Source organism: Tetranychus urticae, chromosome 2 (genome assembly GCF_039701765.1).
Source record: "Tetranychus urticae isolate SD_2017Ah chromosome 2, NJAU_TeUrti_SD_1.0, whole genome shotgun sequence".
In the NCBI taxonomy this organism is placed as follows: domain Eukaryota; kingdom Metazoa; phylum Arthropoda; class Arachnida; order Trombidiformes; family Tetranychidae; genus Tetranychus; species Tetranychus urticae.
Genome location: NC_142959.1, coordinates 20,733,817 through 20,751,073, shown reverse-complemented (window position 1 = coordinate 20,751,073; position 17,257 = coordinate 20,733,817). Strand labels below are relative to the sequence as shown.

The window sequence follows — 17,257 nt, the reverse complement described above, 5'->3', positions numbered from 1 at the left end:
ATTAATCGCAATTGTATCGATATAATCGCTTTTTTGTTTTCTTTTTTCGATTTTGGAAGAGTGGAAGCGTCACTTATAGTTTGCTGAGTACTGCGTTCATTTGGGTATTTAATATTAACAAAAATGGTTACTTTGTCATAATTGTGTTTCCTTTTTTTTGTATTTTTAAGTCTAAAATGATGAAATTTAGTTTCTTTCTTTAATTTATTTAATATTTTTTCATCTTCACATTGAATAGAAGCCTGAATGTAAAATTAAATGCCTTCTTAAATGGTTCACTACAATTTAAGATCCAAGACTCAGGCTTTACGTCGGAGATCAGGTGAAACCTTGGACCAGCAACATCACGAGAATCAACAACGCCAACAACAATCATTACCATCAACTTCTCATTCAACTCCATCATCACCATCATCGCCAATATATTCACCAACATCAGCAAAAAAAGCCCGTAGAAGCCTTTGCTCTCCATTGTCTGGTATTTGTAACTCCACAAAAGCTTTATCTTCACCAACAATAGTAACAGCAACAGCAGCTACAGCAGCAGCATCATCAGTATCTAATTCTGGTAAATAAGTGATAAATAAAACATAGCATCATAGCTTAATTATTTTTTGTCCCTACATATACATTTATAAAGAAAGAAATAATTTTCCGCACATTGATATTAATTTTATTTTTTATTTTTTTTTGCTTTATAGGTAATCGATATAGAGATTGTTGTACAGCAATGGAAGAAGATTATGCAAATGAACAGAAAAATGTACAATCTTTACCAGAAACATCATCATCGATTTCAGCTTCATCATCCTCATCAGCTTCATCAAGCTCATCCACTTCATCATCATCATCATCATCCTCATCGTCATCATCCTCACTATCAGGTGAAGGAAATAATGTAACACCTAATATTTGCTCTAATAGCTTATCATCTAAAGGGCGAACCAGTGGTGTTGGTAGTGTTAATACTACAAGTAATAATGGAAATATTATTGATAATATCAGTAACACCAATATCAATATCAATTCCAACACCAATGCCAATGCTAATAATAATAGCAACAACAATAACAACAACAATGGTTCTAGTAACACAAACAATAATTCGAACGATAATATTAATAGTAGTAGTAGCCATAGTGGTGCTGTTGCTGTTAATAATGAAAACAATGGCGTTAGTGGTGTTATTGGAATTAGTAGTGGCAGTGGTGACCGTGGTAGCAGTGGTGGTGGGGGAAGTAGTAGTAGTAGCAGTTTGCCTTTGTCTTCCTTATCTAGCTCTGGTGCTTTGGATAGTGAACCTGATGATAATGAGATGGGTAGATTACAAGCACTTTTGGAAGCAAGAGGTTTACCACCACATTTATTTAGTGCTCTTGGTCCTAGAGTTCATCATCTTCTTCATCGATCTATGGGAAATAAAACGAGTAGTAGAGCTCATCAGTTGATTCAAGGATTACAAGCTCAAGGAGATGAAGGACAACAGTTACAGGCTGTGATGGAAATGTGCCAATTACTTGTAATGGGAAATGAAGATACTTTAGCAGGTTTTCCAGCAAAGCAAGCAGTACCTGCTTTAATAGCATTACTTCAATTAGAACAAAATTTTGATATAATGAATCATTCCTGTAGAGCATTAACATACATGATGGAATCATTACCACGGTCATCAGCTATCGTGGTTGACGCTATTCCAGCGTTTCTTGAGAAACTACAATTTATTCAATGTATGGATGTTGCAGAGCAATCATTAACAGCCTTAGAGATGCTTTCTCGACGACATAGTAAAGCTATTTTACACGCTGGTGGTGTACCTGCTTGTTTATCATATTTAGATTTTTTCACAATTAATGCTCAACGAGCTGCACTTTCAATAACTGCCAATTGTTGTCAAAATTTAACCCGAGAAGAATTTTCTTATGTTAAAGATTCATTGTCTACATTGGGTTCCCATCTGGTTAAATATCAAGATAAAAAATGCCTTGAAAGCTTGTGCTTAGCATTTTCTCGATTAGTGGAAAGTTTTCAACATCATCCAGAAATTTTGCAACAAATTACCGAGAACAATTTATTGTCAAATATTCAACAATTATTATTGGTATCACCACCAATAATCAGTACAGGAACATTTGTAATGGTGATAAGGATGTTGGCTACAATGTGTGCTTCATGTCCTCAATTAGCAGTACAACTTCTTAAATTGAGTGAGTATTGTTTTTTGTTTTTACTTTATGCATATCTATTATATTATAATTTAATGGCTTGGTATTGATCGCAAATTTAGAGAAATTAAATACTTAGATTGTAATCAAACCATTATCTATGCGCTGTGAGTAAAGGCAAAGAGAATAGATAGGAAGACAGTCCAAACTAGATCCATTGGCATTTAGCAAAGATTAGGACAAAGCCATATTATTTCTTAGTTGCTATAGCTAAACAACAAAGGAGGAAAACAACTCAGTTGAATGCGATTTATACTTAAACCTTGTCATCCTTCAAACATGGGTTAACTTTCTTCGCCACCCAACTAGGCCAACATATTTTCATTTTTAATTTTTTTTATTTGATCTGTTCATGATCATTCTTCTCATTCTGAGGTTTACCATTTTTACCACTCAGAGAGATTAACAGACTTTAATTATCTATTAGACTATTATTTTTTGCATATCGTTTTATAGTCATTATTTTTATTAATAACATGTGATTTCTTCATTTGATAAACTCAGGCCTTTGAAAAAGAAGATTACTTATTGCAGATATTTCTAGTTTTCTAATGTTTTTGTTGATACATATTCTCAGTTTATCATTTATTTGTACCATTGTCAATTTATCAGCTTATCTTGAGAATAGAGAAAGTGCCTCAATACATGAAACTGATCCATCCTAGAAGCAATTATTCATTATAGACTTTTCATTGTAAGCAAGCTCCGAGGTCGGTCCAATAATATAGCTGACGAGTTGCTTACAAACACCATTATGAGATTAATTATTTTTGAATTTTGTGAATTCTCTTTATGTCGTCTGATATTTAATATTCCATGCACTATATTATTCTTTTGATTAATTAGCTTTTAGAAAAAGTTTTATAAAGTAAATATTCCTGATTTCCTTAAATCTTTGTTAATTCATTTTTTTTCTTCGATTTAAATATGATCAATATATTAATGTATCATCTCAGACTTTTTTTATGGGTATCTTATGTCAGCCCTCAAAGCAGAGTTTATCCTCATAGAAACAAAGCACATAGAAATAATAAAAATGGAAATGCCTAAAATGGTGAATGGAGCAAATGCAATGAATAATAAAGCACACTAATCATGAATCTTTTTAGGTCAAGTTTATTTTTATATGTTAACAATTAGGCTTATTGTCGATGATATTTTTTCTTTAATTTTTTAAGTCAATTTTTACTGCGATTCAATTTCCTATTTCTATATTTTTTTACTAATTATATTTTTTTCTTTTATTTACACAAAATTTTAGACATAGCCGATACAATTCGTTATTTATTGGTTGGTTCAAGTGCAACGAAAGAATATATTGAATTGACCACAAGAAGCCCACAAGAGCTTTACGAGATAACTTCACTTATCGGAGAATTGATGCCAAAGCTACCAACTGATGGTATATTTAGTGTTGATGGATATTGGTTGAAGCAAACAAATGTGATTCCAAGTGGAGTTACTTGGCAATGGAAAGATGATAGAGGAATGTGGCATAATTATAGTGCTATTGATAGTAAAATGATCGAAGCTGCTCATTTGGCAAGTGAAGATGAAATGAGTTTGACTACAATGGGACGTACATATGTGATAGATTTTAATTCGATGCAACAAATAAATGAAGATACTGGGACTTCACGTTTAATTCAACGTCTAGTCAATAATTCAGATGGAACAACATCAACATCATCATCATCTGGTTTAGGTTTATCTGGAGCTATGATGATGATGATATCAGGTGCAACATCAGCCTCAGCAGCCGCAGCAGCCGCAGCAGCATTAGGAGTACCTACAACACCACCACTATCATCCTCATCATCATCATCATCACCATCATCTCAAGTAACAACAACAACAACAACTAAATCACCAACATCAAACACGAAAAAAACAAAAATTGTTGGAAATGATACAAAGACTCCTTTGAAAATTTGTAATAATTCAATGGATACAACGCCAGGTAAACAAGCTGAAAATGAAGAAATGGGAAAAGATGTAAATTCAAGCAATAATTCAAGTACTCCAAATAATACGCCACCGAATAAGATGCATAATCATAATAATTCGCATTCTTCTATGATGAAAGCAATGATGATGAGCAATGTTAATGAAAATGATGCTCGAATTCAATGTTTAAAAGAAGAACCTGAATTAGCAGAGTCTTTCATAAAAAGTCTTTTTGGTGTTTTGTATGAAGTATATAGTAGCTCTGCTGGTCCATCAGTACGACATAAATGTATTCGAGCATTGCTGAGAATAATTTATTATTCATCTTCTGATCTTTTGCGAATTGTTTTGAAAAATCATGCTGTATCAAGTCACATTGCTGCAATGTTACCATCTTCTGATCTTAGAGTAGTTGCTGGTGCTATTCAAATGGTTTACATATTGATGGAAAAGCTACCTGATATTTTTGCTATTTACTTCCGTCGAGAAGGTGTTATTCATCAATTAAAGAAGTTAATCTCTAATGATGGAACAATTATTGGTGAAGCAAGCCCAATAAGTGCATATATACCTTCATCATCTCCAAATAAATCAAGTACAAATATAAAAATTGAGTCTCGATTACAATACCAGCTGCAACAACAACAACAACAGCAGCAGCAGCAGCAGAATCAACATCAACATAAACATCAACCGCAACAGCAACAACAAAAGCAACAACAACAAACTGGTCAAAGTACTTCATCGTCTCCGTCATCTTTAATTGGTCAAAGTTATGTGTCATCTTGCTTTCTAGAATCTGGAAGTCCCTTGAGTAATATATCACCATTACAAAGTTTTTCATCCTCATGTGGGATGCCACACGAAGTTTTTACTGCACAAACAAATGATATAAATATGGTTAACAACAACAATATTAATAACAATAATGATAATAACCAAGAAAGTACAAATGCTACTACTAATCCAATTGCCATTACTACTTCAGCAGCGTCCAATGCCACTATTACAGCTACTTCCTCACCATCATCATCGGCATCGCCTCCATCATCATCACCATCGTCTGGTAAGTTACTCATATTTACATTAACACTCATGCTGTATGATACTTATTTAAATATCATTTTATCTCATTATCTTTCTATTTTTCTATTTTTTCTCTTTCAATAGCAACTGGAATAATCACAAGATCAAACAAATCTCCAGTCTCTAAAACAAATGAAAATATTGTGGATTCCCGTTCTTCTCAATTGTGAGTTTGAATTTCAATATATAATTTTAGCTTTAATGTGCAGAGGTTTTCCAGATAAATTATTTTTAATCGGAAGTGATTCAAATTTGAATTTCACAATTTGATATTGTTTGAGTTTAGCTCAAAATTATATTCAAAAAATGTCATTAACCTTTGAGTCACTTGAGTTAACTTTCACTGCACAAACAAAAATTAGCTAAATCTATGAAATTCAGAATTTCATAATATTGTCATATTTTTATTGTGTATTCTTATTCAGATTAATTATGATGATAATCAATACGAGCATAAAATAATTTATTGATGAGAATTTTTGCTCTACCGGATTCTGAAATTAAAATCTAATAAGAAAATACATAATAATCAATAGAAAATAATGATAATGTTTACATAAATTTACTTATATTTGCATTTAATTGATTAATTTAATCTAATTTTTTTGTTCATTAGAAGACTTAGTGATGTCCTTAAACGGAAACGTAGTTCAAAGAAAGGATCAACAAGTGGTTCACCACCAGCATCATCCTCTTCAAGTTCGTCATCTTCTCTGAGTAGCAACAGCAACAGTAATAGCTGTAGTAGCAATAGTAACAGTAGCAGCATTGGTGGAGTTGCTGGAAGTATTGGTGGTACAAGCAGTAATAGTAATAATAGCAGTAGTCGAAGTAAAAATCGAGGTGGAATCGACTCTTTGTCTATGCATTTTAACAATTGTATAAATTCGTCATCACCATTGCCATTATCCAACATGCATGGTAATAATCGTGGAGTTAGTGGTGGTGATTATGATCCAATGACAGCAAATTTAAGTTCACACTTTTTTTCGACTCCTTATCTTTCAATGCCATTCTTTCCATACTCTGGAAATAGTGGTACACCTTCATCTGGAAATTCAAGTGCAGCATCGTCAACTCCAGCAACACCAAATACAAATAGCACTGATGCTCAAACAAATTACAATAATAATAACAACAATAATAATGTTTTGACGCCAACATCTTCAAATATAATTGGTCCACAAAGAGGATTACATAATAATTTGGGATTAAATGCTTTTGGTTCTGGTTGTCCATTTGGTGTAACTCCATCTTCTTCTTCATCATCACCTTTGTCTGGCTCAAACACACTTGGATTTGGATCATCAAGTGGATTATCTTTGAATAATAATCCAACTGCTTCAACCTCAACATCTTCATCATCACTCGGAGGAGGCTTACCAGCAGCTCAAGCAGCAGCACAGGCAGCAGCACAAGCAGCGGCAGCAGCAGCAGCCGCCGCAGCCGCAGCTTCCGCAGCAGCAACAGCAACAACAACAAGTCGAGGTAGCAGTCGATCTTCATCTAAATTAAGTTCAGCTGCAGCCAAGACGTCATCATTTTTTGCCAATCTTTATCCAGCTCGATGGCGTCGATGGAATACTGCAGGTCCCAATATAATTGGTTCTAATGCAGGTTCAAATCTAAGTAATCGTAAATCGATGCTGATTTCCCAATCACAAGATCAATTGGGTCATCATCATCATCACCATCATCATTCTCACTCCCATCATCATGGCCATCATAGTCATGGTCATCATAGTCATAGTCACCATCACCACTCTTCTCATTCACCTTCTTCTTCTTCTCATTCTCATCATAACCACTCACACCATTCTCATCATCATCTTGCAGGTTCATCATCTTCGACATCAGGATCACCTCGATCTCCACATTCTTCCCATTCATCTAATGGTAATAAAGAGAAGATACGAAGTTGGATAAGAGAACAAGCAAAGGCATTTGTTGAAAAATATTTCAACAATGAGAATGAAATGAATGAAGCAATGAGCACATTAAATCGTATTAATGGAGCAATAGAAATATTTGAAAACAGCTGTGATTTGGAAGGATTGAAAGAATTTCGAAGTGTACTATTGGATGGAGACATTTCTCCATTTGAATTAATTAATTGTGGAATAATTGGTAAATTAATTACACATTTAACTTTCACCGAGGATGGAGAGGAAGATAGGAATATGAGGATTCGACGTTTTCTTCATGTTTTCCTGGGAACTCCTGTTGATGATAATACTGTGATAAATGATGAAAATGAATTGAACTTGGATACTCGGCCAATGTCAAGTCTTGTCTCAAAATTAAATGCTTGTATCTCACAATTGGAGCAATTCCCTGTTAGAGTACACGATGTGATTGGAACTGGAACAGGTAACATAAGGGGGACAAGTGCATTGAAATTTTTCAATACCCATCAATTGAAATGTAATTTAGTTAGACATCGAGATTGTACTACTTTGAAACAATGGAGAGGTGGACCTGTTAAAATTGATCCATTGGCTTTGGTGCAAGCAATTGAAAGATATTTGCTATTACGAGGTTATGGTCGTGTTAAAGAAGATGATGATGATGGTAATAGTGATGATGATAATTCAGATGACGATTTTGAGGATAATATGGCATCAGTTGTGATGAATCAGGGCCAAGGTCGTCATAAGATACAATTTTTAATTGATGATCGTATTCTTCCATATAATATGACAGTTTATCAAGCTATAAGACAATTTAGTGGAGGAGCAGGTAATTCTCAATCAATTGATGGTCATGAAACTGATACTGATTTTGATGGACCAATGGGTAATTCAAATATGTGGGTAACAACTCATACAATATATTACCGTTCATTGAATGATAGATTACCAAGTGTATCTTATCCATCAGCTTCGACATCTTCAACAAACTCAACTCCAACTTCAACTGCTGGAATTATTGGTACTAATACTAATACTAATAACAATAACAACAACAATAATAATAATAGTCGAAGTAGTCGATCTGGACGAGGAACAATATCAGCAGCAGCATTGTTGTCAGATATAACGCCAATATCAAATATGACAAATACAGTAGGATCAGGATCGTCATCATCATCATCAACACCATCCTCTTCTGTTTTGAATCATCATTTAACTTGCTCAGGAAATTGTGCTTCAAACAATGGTCATTCCTATTCTTATCCTTCCACATCAACATCTTCAATGACACCTTCATCATCAACAGCAATTTCTGCATCTTCTGGTATTGGTAGTAGTGGTATTAATACTAGTAATACTACTACCTATGGACGTCGTGCAGCATCAAAATCAGCAAATAAAAACTCAACATCAAACTCTCCATTATCTTTTCCGTCATCAATATCATTATCATCATCATCATCATCTGGATCAAAGAAGAAAGATGAATTATGGCTTGAAGGGAAAACACCAACGATCTCATCAATAGTATACAATTATTTGATTCCTTCATTGCCAAATTGTGTTAATATTGAAGATTCTTCTTTGGAAGTAATGAGTCTATTGAGAATTTTAAATGCATTAAATCGATGTTGGAGTTGGTTCTACAATTTAACAATCAGTTCAAATCCTGCCATACCGCAAAGTGAATTTGTAAATAGTAAACTAACAGCCAAAGCTAATCGTCAACTTCAAGATCCACTTGTGATAATGACTGGTAATTTGCCCCAATGGTTATCTCAAATAGCTTATGTATGCCCATTCCTGTTTCCATTTGAGACTCGTCATTTATTATTTTATATAACATCATTTGATCGAGATCGAGCTTTACAACGTCTTTTAGATACAACACCAGGATTGAATAGTAGTGATACTAGTGAACGAGTAACACCGAGATTGGATAAAAGAAAGAAAACTGTAACTCGTGAAGATATTTTACGACAAGCTGAATCAGTATTTCATGATATTGGTAATTCAAAGGCATTGTTGGAAATTCAATATGAGAATGAAGTTGGAACTGGATTAGGTCCAACATTGGAATTTTATGCTTTAGTTTCAAAAGAATTACAACGAGCTGATTTAGATATGTGGAGAGGTGAAGCAATTACTTCGTCAAGTGTGATTATGCCTCTTTCATATTCAAATGATAAATTAGCAACAACAGGATCACCACATTATGGATCTAATGAAATGATGATTGATATAAATCAATTGCTCAAGAATGATGTTACCAAAACAAATCGTAAACATTGTAATACTAATCTTATTCAACAAAACCAACAAAATCAGAATCAGAATCAGAACAAGAATCAGAACCAAAATCATCAATCACACCGTCATCACCAAAATCAACAACACCAGCAGCAACAGCAACAACAACAACAACAACAATTATTGTTACAACAACAAGCACAACAAGCCATTCAATATATTTACTCTTCTGAAGGTTTATTTCCATCTCCAGTTGGTAAATCAACAAAAACTACCTCTTTGTCCAAATTAAAAAGTAGATACAGACTACTTGGAAAGTTTATGGCCAAAGCATTATCTGACTCTAGAATGGTAAGAATCTCTTTTGATCATAATATTGTTAATATTATATTCTTATTAATATTCATTTAATTTAACATTGGCGTTTTTATTTTCTTTTTTAGGTTGATATACCTTTAAGTATACCATTTTACAAATGGCTTTTGGGTCAAGAATCCACTCTAAATGTGTCAGATATGCATTTTATTGATTCAACTTTAGCAAAATCTGTAACAAATATGTATTTAATTGCACAAAAGAAAAATCTCATGGTTAGTATTTATTTTGATAATAATTTTCAAAATTTTCAATACAATCAATTATTATTTAGACAATATATTAACACTAATTTTTGTTGATTAAAATTTCCAGGAAAGAGGAGTTTCTGGACTTAACCGAGAATCCTTAACTTTAAGTGGAGTTGAAATTGAAGATCTTCATCTTGATTTTACTTTGCCTGGTTTCCCACAAATTGAACTACGTAAAGGAGGTAAAGACATGTCTGTTACATTGGAAAATATAGACCAATATTTACGATTAATGGTACATTGGACAATGGTTGAAGGAGTATCTCGACAAATGGAAGCTTTCAGAGAAGGATTTGAATCTGTTTTATCATTAGCACAACTACAAATATTTTATCCAGAAGAATTGGAACAACTTTTCTGTGGTTGTAGTCACCAATCATGGGATTTAAAAACACTGATTGATTGTTGCCATCCAGATCATGGTTATACCTATGACAGTCGAGCAATTAAATATTTATTTGAAGTACTATCGTCATTTAATGGTGATGAACAACGTAAATTCCTACAATTTGTGACTGGTTCTCCTCGACTTCCAGTTGGAGGATTGAAAAGCCTAACACCCCCGTTAACTGTTGTACGGAAAACTTTTGAACCTGGTGAAAATCCTGATAATTATCTTCCTAGTGTAATGACTTGTGTAAATTACTTGAAACTACCAGATTACTCTAGCATTGAAATAATGCGAGAAAAACTATTGTTTGCTGCAAACGAAGGACAACATTCTTTCCACCTCTCCTAAAACTGATGTACTCCAACCTGAGTAAACGCAACTTCAATGACTACTTGTAAATTTCAAACAGTGTAACTAAATCAACCCAAGATACATTTTATTTCTTTGATATTCTTTTGCTTTTCCATCCAGTTGATTTAATCACAATCAAAGATGAGGAAATTACCTTCATTTATTTTGTTTTCACTAATTTTCAACTAACTTACTTTATTTTCCTCTGTATTGGTGCTGATTAACATGTTGGAAACATGTTTATAATGTAACAAATTAATATGTTTTCCGTTCAAATATAAACAATCAACAAGATTGCAAACTCTGTTTAAATACTATCACAATTATCATATTTACTCGATTCTTAAAAATAAAAAACTTTCAGATGCAATTGAATGATGTTGTTTTGTCAGAAATAGATATTTTAATGCAAAAAAATCTTTATTACCATCGTATTTACATTCGAAGAAACATTTCCCTCATCAGATGACTAGAAGAGATTCAACATAGATGACATTTTATCAAATACAGTTTCTCTAGTTTCCAAGAATTAATTATTTTGGCAATTTCAATATCAAACTTTGAAATTATTAGTTAGTTGAGTTGAAGAAAAAACAAGATTTACATGTTTGTTGAACAAATGGATAAGCAAATGAAACTATAAAAAATAAACTAATCATCTAATATTTTAGATACATCGTGATATTTGGAGGAATGTATTACGCTCGAAGATTATTACCCTTTTAGATTTCAATTATTGATTGGAATGGTAATGACAGATAATTAAATCAAGTTTGATTTGTGAATAACAAATTTTACAAAATTAATCTAACTCAAAGAGTTTAAATACTATTTTCAATCATGTATAAAGCATAAGTCAGATCTGTTGTAATTGCTACATTGCTTCAACATGATTTAGATTATCTTTGATAAATTATGTCCTGTTTTTGATGGAAATAGTAACTTGAAAAATGCTGAAAAATGTCATGAAGAGCTGCAAATAGATGAAGTTAGAGTTGCTATGGCATAATTTAAAAGGCTAATTATTGTGGCCTTTGTTGATTGTTATCCATCATTCACGCTGAGCACCATTTATAATAGATTGTTGGATTCCTCAACTAATATTTTGTCTCCACTAAAACTCCCATATGAAACCAAATGTATCCAATTTTGAGACCTTTTTATAACGAATGTTTACAATGCCAGCACGATGTACGAGAACACCAATTTTAATAATTCATTTGATTTTCAAAATTGGAATTCTTTTCTTTATTCATCCTAATATTTAATTTGAAATTGCTTGACTGGTATTAACAGCTTGCGGTTTATTATTTGGTATTCGTGATGATGATACGGCAAATGGCAATGATATTGGACTAGACAAATCAGCTGCTTTGTAAATGGTTGAATCTTGGATCGTTTTTTGTTTAGCTTTCTCGTATAATCCATAAGGTCGAAGATGATATAACAGGTATTCAATGACATACATGGTGTCAGAGCTGATATAATGAAAAGAAATAGCAGTATCTGAACAGCAATTCATTCCCTGTAGAAAAAAAGAAACAAAAAATGAGTAAAAAATTTATAAAATTAGGTTTAACATGAAACAAAAAGTAGACTTAGGTCAGAATGGCTTTCAATAAATGAACAATAACTCAGATCAGATGGATTTAACAAGATATGATTACAATTAGAGGAAGGAAGGAAGAAAGGTCCATATAAATACATATCATAAATACTTGTTTGATCATTGTTATTGACAGTTAAATCAGTCATTCAAAAAAGAGGTTCAATTGGATATCCAAGGATTCACTTTTTTTGTTTCAACATTGGACTGTCAACAATAAACGTTTTTCATATTTCAATTTCAACTGTTATTTGAAAACTGTTACTGTATTAACATGAATAACTATAGAAACAAATTATTGCTGGTTAAGGTCTACAATTAAGTTGTAATTCAAATTGCTTTGTGTATAAAAGACAAAAAACTATCAATTATTAAAAATGGTTATGACGGTATACAGATAAGATGAAGTCAACAATAAAAAACCTGACATTGTGTCAAATTGTTATTGACAGAACAAAATCTCAATAACAAAATATTATCATCAGAAATGGCATAATTAAGGGTATGATAGAATCATCATGTAAGATCTGAAAAGGATTATTAATAATTCAAGAATTACAGCTAAAAATACGATTCGAATAAAAATTCAACTCTAAAATGAATCAAAACCCAAGGAAAATTGACATTCAATTGTTGCTGATGAACATTGATTACGTTTGAATCTGATTGATTGTTTTTTGCCCAATGACAAAATATTTAAATGGCCTTAAAATGTAAATTGTAGATTCATAGTTTGATGTTGATGATTCAACTCTCATTAATGATAGCGAAAGTAAAATTGAAAATGAAGAAAAGGTAACAATTTTGAGTCACCAATTAAATGAAAACAAAATGTAGTAAAAATTGAAGCTCAATTAGCAACCTTCTAAACAATCAACTGATATTACTTGAGAAGAATCAATTTGTCATTAACTTTTCCCACTCGTAAACCTCTTTCTTTCACCCAACAGATTTAAAATTTAATTTAAGGAGATTCAGGATGAGCTTGGTTAGTTATGAAACTGATTAAGTGTTAAGCCAGTGTAGGTGATAAAAAGTATTGACGGATTTTGGATGTAACAAAAAAAATACACTTTTATGTGTTGAGATGATGCATGATAAAAGTGATTGAGGCAAACGCTGACAGTCAATTAACAGTAGATAAAATAATTTGCGAAAAGCCGTGAACTAAATGCCATCAACAAGTGAAAACATGATGACTGAACCCGATTAGATGAAGATATTACTAAACAGATTTAATGGAAAGTAAAAAATTGATGAGTCTTTGAAATACCTCTTCAGATTCATAGTAAATGTATTTCCAGTACCAAAAATTTTTGTCAACATGACCAGGAATGAGATGGTGTGAAGGTACAAATGGAAAGAATCGCCCTCGACCCAGTTTATCACGAGAATCACCGGCAGTGACATTGAGAGCTTCAAGGCATTTACCCATTTCAACATCTTCAGCACCATCATCTGAAAGTTTACATTGTTTAGGATGAACAGCTGGATCTATGCCTTTATCAATGAAACGTTCAAGAGCCACTTTACTCAAAACATAACCAGCACCTAAAACAAAAAGAGATTTTAATTATTTGTCTTTATTTTTCACGTTAATTCAATGATAATTGTTCAGTAAACTTACCACCAGACATGTAACCCTGATTGACGTAAGGTTTAAATTTACAGCCAAAGTAAATTGGATCCGATGAATTTTGAGTCGATAAAAAGTATCTTAGGTTTTCAACAACAACATAAGTATCATCGTCTGCTTTCATGAACCAATCTGCTTCATCAAAGTGATTCTTGTAAACATATTGAAAAGCTGATCTCGTTTTGGCCCAAAGGTGATCTCGACCTTCTTCAACGTCCAACTTCACAGTTGGCAATCTGGGATCATTAGTTGAACTCATGAAAAGCAGCTTATTACACCTTTTACCCCAAGTAGCTTTAATATGGCGAGCTTTGGATTCATGATTTTTAGGATTGGTCATAACCCAGCATAATACTCGGACAGATTTATACAGTTCATCAGCAACGGTGAAATCTCCTGAAATGGTGAAAGCGACAAAAAAGTGATTAGTAAAACGAATCATCTTAAAATGAAATTAACAAGATTAAATTAAACAAACCAACCACCATGAGCAAACTTGCAAGAAACCTGAACAATCAAAATTTACGGAAGTCAACCGTATAATAAACAGCAATAAACACCCAAAATTCAACTCTAATCTTTAATATTTAATCAGCATTAAAAGTTAATCTCTAACAATCAACTAATCAAGATTGAATGACATTGAGCCATTAGATATTGAACAAAATGGTCAACAATTACAAATATAATTGCAAGTATCAACACAACACTCAATACCATAATTGATTAATCTGTGAAACAAGTTGAATAACAGTAACCCAATAATGGATTGAATCAAAAAGAGGTTATAAGGTAACAATTTAATGTTTAACTGAATGACAAAAAAACAATTGAAGGTCTGTTCAAGTATACAACATGGTTAACTATTAATAAATTTATCATTAGTTAACTGAAGTACAATTATTGGATTTAAAATAATGATAAAAATTACCCAATAAATCATGGTGCATGAATGGATGAAATGTATCTGTAATCAGTATCAACCGTTATAACAGTTTGGTTAATAACTTGGATGTGCGGCTAATTGAGTATCATACTTTGTTAACCATCACTTTGTTTCACCAAGCTAGTTAGTTAATGGTAACATTGCTTTTTACCTCTTCAATTGACGATATCAAAAGAGTACCAAAAAAATAGTCAACTAAATTCATAACAATAATAATAAAAATTGTTGTTGATATTGCAAGTGAAACGCAAAGGATTCACGGTTAAATTGACTTTCGTTAACATCTCTTTCTCATCACCATTATCACCATCAACAACAATCAGTTGATAATTATGATCAGTTTGTGTACTGTTACAAATCTGTTTATCCATTCAACACTCTTTTATTAAATCAAAAACTCGCACAATTAATGCCATTAATAAAACAACCCAAGCGTTTTAGCACTGAGCGAATCAAAATGTAAACATTGAATACAATGATTGGGATTTACAGTGAAAAATTTAATTGTTGGGGAAAAGTCAAATGGATTTAACTGCTAGACGCTTTGATTCAAAGTAAATAATGAAATGTTTGATAAAAACTGAATTTTTGCTATAAAATGACAATTTCCATCAGGTAATAATCTTGAGGGTGAGAGAAATGAATTATTAGATGAAAATGTTTGGATGTGATTAATTCAACTTTGATGACCAGGAGAGCAGGTTAATTGATTAACATTGAATACAAACTAACTCACGTTTAATTTTCATAGTGGTTGGATTGTTGAGTCAATTATTTATGTTGCAAACCAAACAATTAACCAGCAGTTTTAAAATTTGTTAGGAAGCCTCAAAATGTAAATCAAGAGTTGTCTTTTGTCCAACTTAATTTTGTAATTTTTGTAATTATTGAATAACTCAGGGAAAGGTTAATAGATTATCGTGATTAATTTGAATGATTTATGCGTAAATTTTAATCACTTGGCCTATTAGAATGTAATGAAATTAAGACTTGCGGCTTTAACTGAATTAATTGAATGGTTAATGTTTCAATTTTCATTAACCCTGAGTGATTGGTTAAATGGCTTAAAATTGTATTATTTGGATCAAAACGAATCAACAGTGAAATTGTTAATTTTAACTAACTATTGATAGATTGAATAGGATTTGATGGTCAAATGAATTGTTAAAAAAGACGATCTGTGAAACAATAATTGTATGTTAACCAGAAGCATTAATCAGTGAGGATTAAGCTTCACGTTTCAATGTTTAACTCGTGTATTTAACTTATTTCATGATGAATAGATTTAACAATTGACTTTTAGCTTGACCAGAAAGTGATATTTAAGAGCTGAACTTTTAAATAGTGAGATGATGATGACCAGGATCAAGATGACCAGGAAGAAATGAAAAGATGGAGGAGTTTATTATAATCACATCTTGTGAACATGTTAATATTTTAAGGAATCAAGATGAAACTGGATATGTATTAACATGAAACGATCGTGATTCCATATGGCCTAAAAAGATGGCATTTCAATGAAAGATTAATTGACATTAAAAGACCCTTAAAAGATGAAATATTCATTCATTTTATATTGTTATCATCACTGTCATTACATCATCTCGAGGGTAAACTTAAAAAGTATGGAAATCCAAAAGGAGAATGCCAAAAAGAATAGGCAAAAATGGTCTAATCTCAGAATTTTTTTCAACCGGATTTCTATGTTGTTCAATGATTACTCACTTTTATGATCATCTTCCTCGGTAATATGGCCAGGCACTGGGAAACGAGGGGCTATTAAATTTTCTGCTTCTTGGTAACTGTGAGGATCATCGTGCATGAAATATGATGGTGATGATGATGATGATTGAGAGGAAATAAGGTATGATGTACCACCAAGAAGATCAACCTTTTCCCAGGTAACAACGCTTAACAAGAGATATGCAAAACTGAAACCAAAAGTCATGCCAACAGCTAAGGTTAGGATGAAACTTCTTGAAAATCGCGAAGAATGAGCATTTGAGATTCCTTTGGTACTTATTGGTAACATTTTAACATCCACATTTTATAATACAATTACTTATCAATAGTTGACAGTATCATTGGTTCCGTTGAAATGAGATTCAAAATTAATGTTGAGCATGGAGACGAACTTAGTTGATGAACAGATGAACAAAGAATGAGAAATAAATATCAAATTAAATATAACTCCTTTCAATTTATGATCCGCCTCAACTATAGCTCTCGTGTTATTACTCTTCACTTCATCAAGTGTTCAAGCTTCTTGTTTTGTTTACAAAC

General features: G+C 32.3%; 2 protein-coding genes across 4 annotated transcripts; one reads left to right on the top strand and one right to left on the bottom strand.

Moving 5' to 3' along the window:
- The first annotated feature begins 68 nt into the window (after positions 1 to 68).
- Positions 69 to 11,156, top strand: LOC107370762 (E3 ubiquitin-protein ligase TRIP12). Of its 3 annotated transcripts, none has more exons than XM_089267272.1 (8): positions 69 to 568; positions 702 to 2,204; positions 3,484 to 5,235; positions 5,340 to 5,421; positions 5,872 to 6,872; positions 7,092 to 9,769; positions 9,862 to 10,008; positions 10,109 to 11,156. In XM_089267272.1, exons 1-8 carry the CDS (start codon positions 271 to 273, stop codon positions 10,781 to 10,783), a joined length of 8,136 nt encoding a protein of 2,711 aa, XP_089123398.1. In that variant the 5' UTR covers positions 69 to 270; the 3' UTR covers positions 10,784 to 11,156. The 3 variants fall into 3 exon arrangements, with proteins under 3 accessions (XP_089123398.1, XP_089123397.1, XP_089123396.1); XM_089267271.1 differs by having other exon boundaries at positions 5,872 to 6,884; XM_089267270.1 differs by having other exon boundaries at positions 5,872 to 9,769.
- Positions 11,157 to 11,166: 10 nt separating this feature from the next.
- LOC107371046 (glycoprotein-N-acetylgalactosamine 3-beta-galactosyltransferase 1-like) lies at positions 11,167 to 17,257 on the bottom strand. Its single transcript, XM_015939002.3, has 4 exons — positions 16,700 to 17,257; positions 14,020 to 14,424; positions 13,666 to 13,943; positions 11,167 to 12,311 (listed from the first exon to the last, which is right to left on the bottom strand). The coding sequence occupies exons 1-4, from the start codon at positions 17,004 to 17,006 to the stop codon at positions 12,051 to 12,053; spliced, it is 1,251 nt and encodes a 416-aa protein (XP_015794488.1). The 5' UTR covers positions 17,007 to 17,257; the 3' UTR covers positions 11,167 to 12,050.

Bases quoted from the DNA above. Each gene is read 5' to 3' on its own strand.
- LOC107371046 (XM_015939002.3), bottom strand. From the start codon at position 17,006: ATGTTACCAATAAGTACCAAAGGAATCTCAAATGCTCATTCTTCGCGA. The intron at 14,425-16,699 runs GTGAGTAATCAT...TCACCATTTCAG, and splicing joins CGAGGAAGATGATCATAAAA to GAGATTTCACCGTTGCTGAT. The intron at 12,312-13,665 runs GTATTTCAAAGA...TTTTTTCTACAG, and splicing joins TTTACTATGAATCTGAAGAG to GGAATGAATTGCTGTTCAGA.
- LOC107370762 (XM_089267270.1), top strand. From the start codon at position 271: ATGGTTCACTACAATTTAAGATCCAAGACTCAGGCTTTACGTCGGAGA. The intron at 2,205-3,483 runs GTGAGTATTGTT...ACAAAATTTTAG, and splicing joins AGTACAACTTCTTAAATTGA to ACATAGCCGATACAATTCGT. The intron at 5,236-5,339 runs GTAAGTTACTCA...CTCTTTCAATAG, and splicing joins ATCATCATCACCATCGTCTG to CAACTGGAATAATCACAAGA.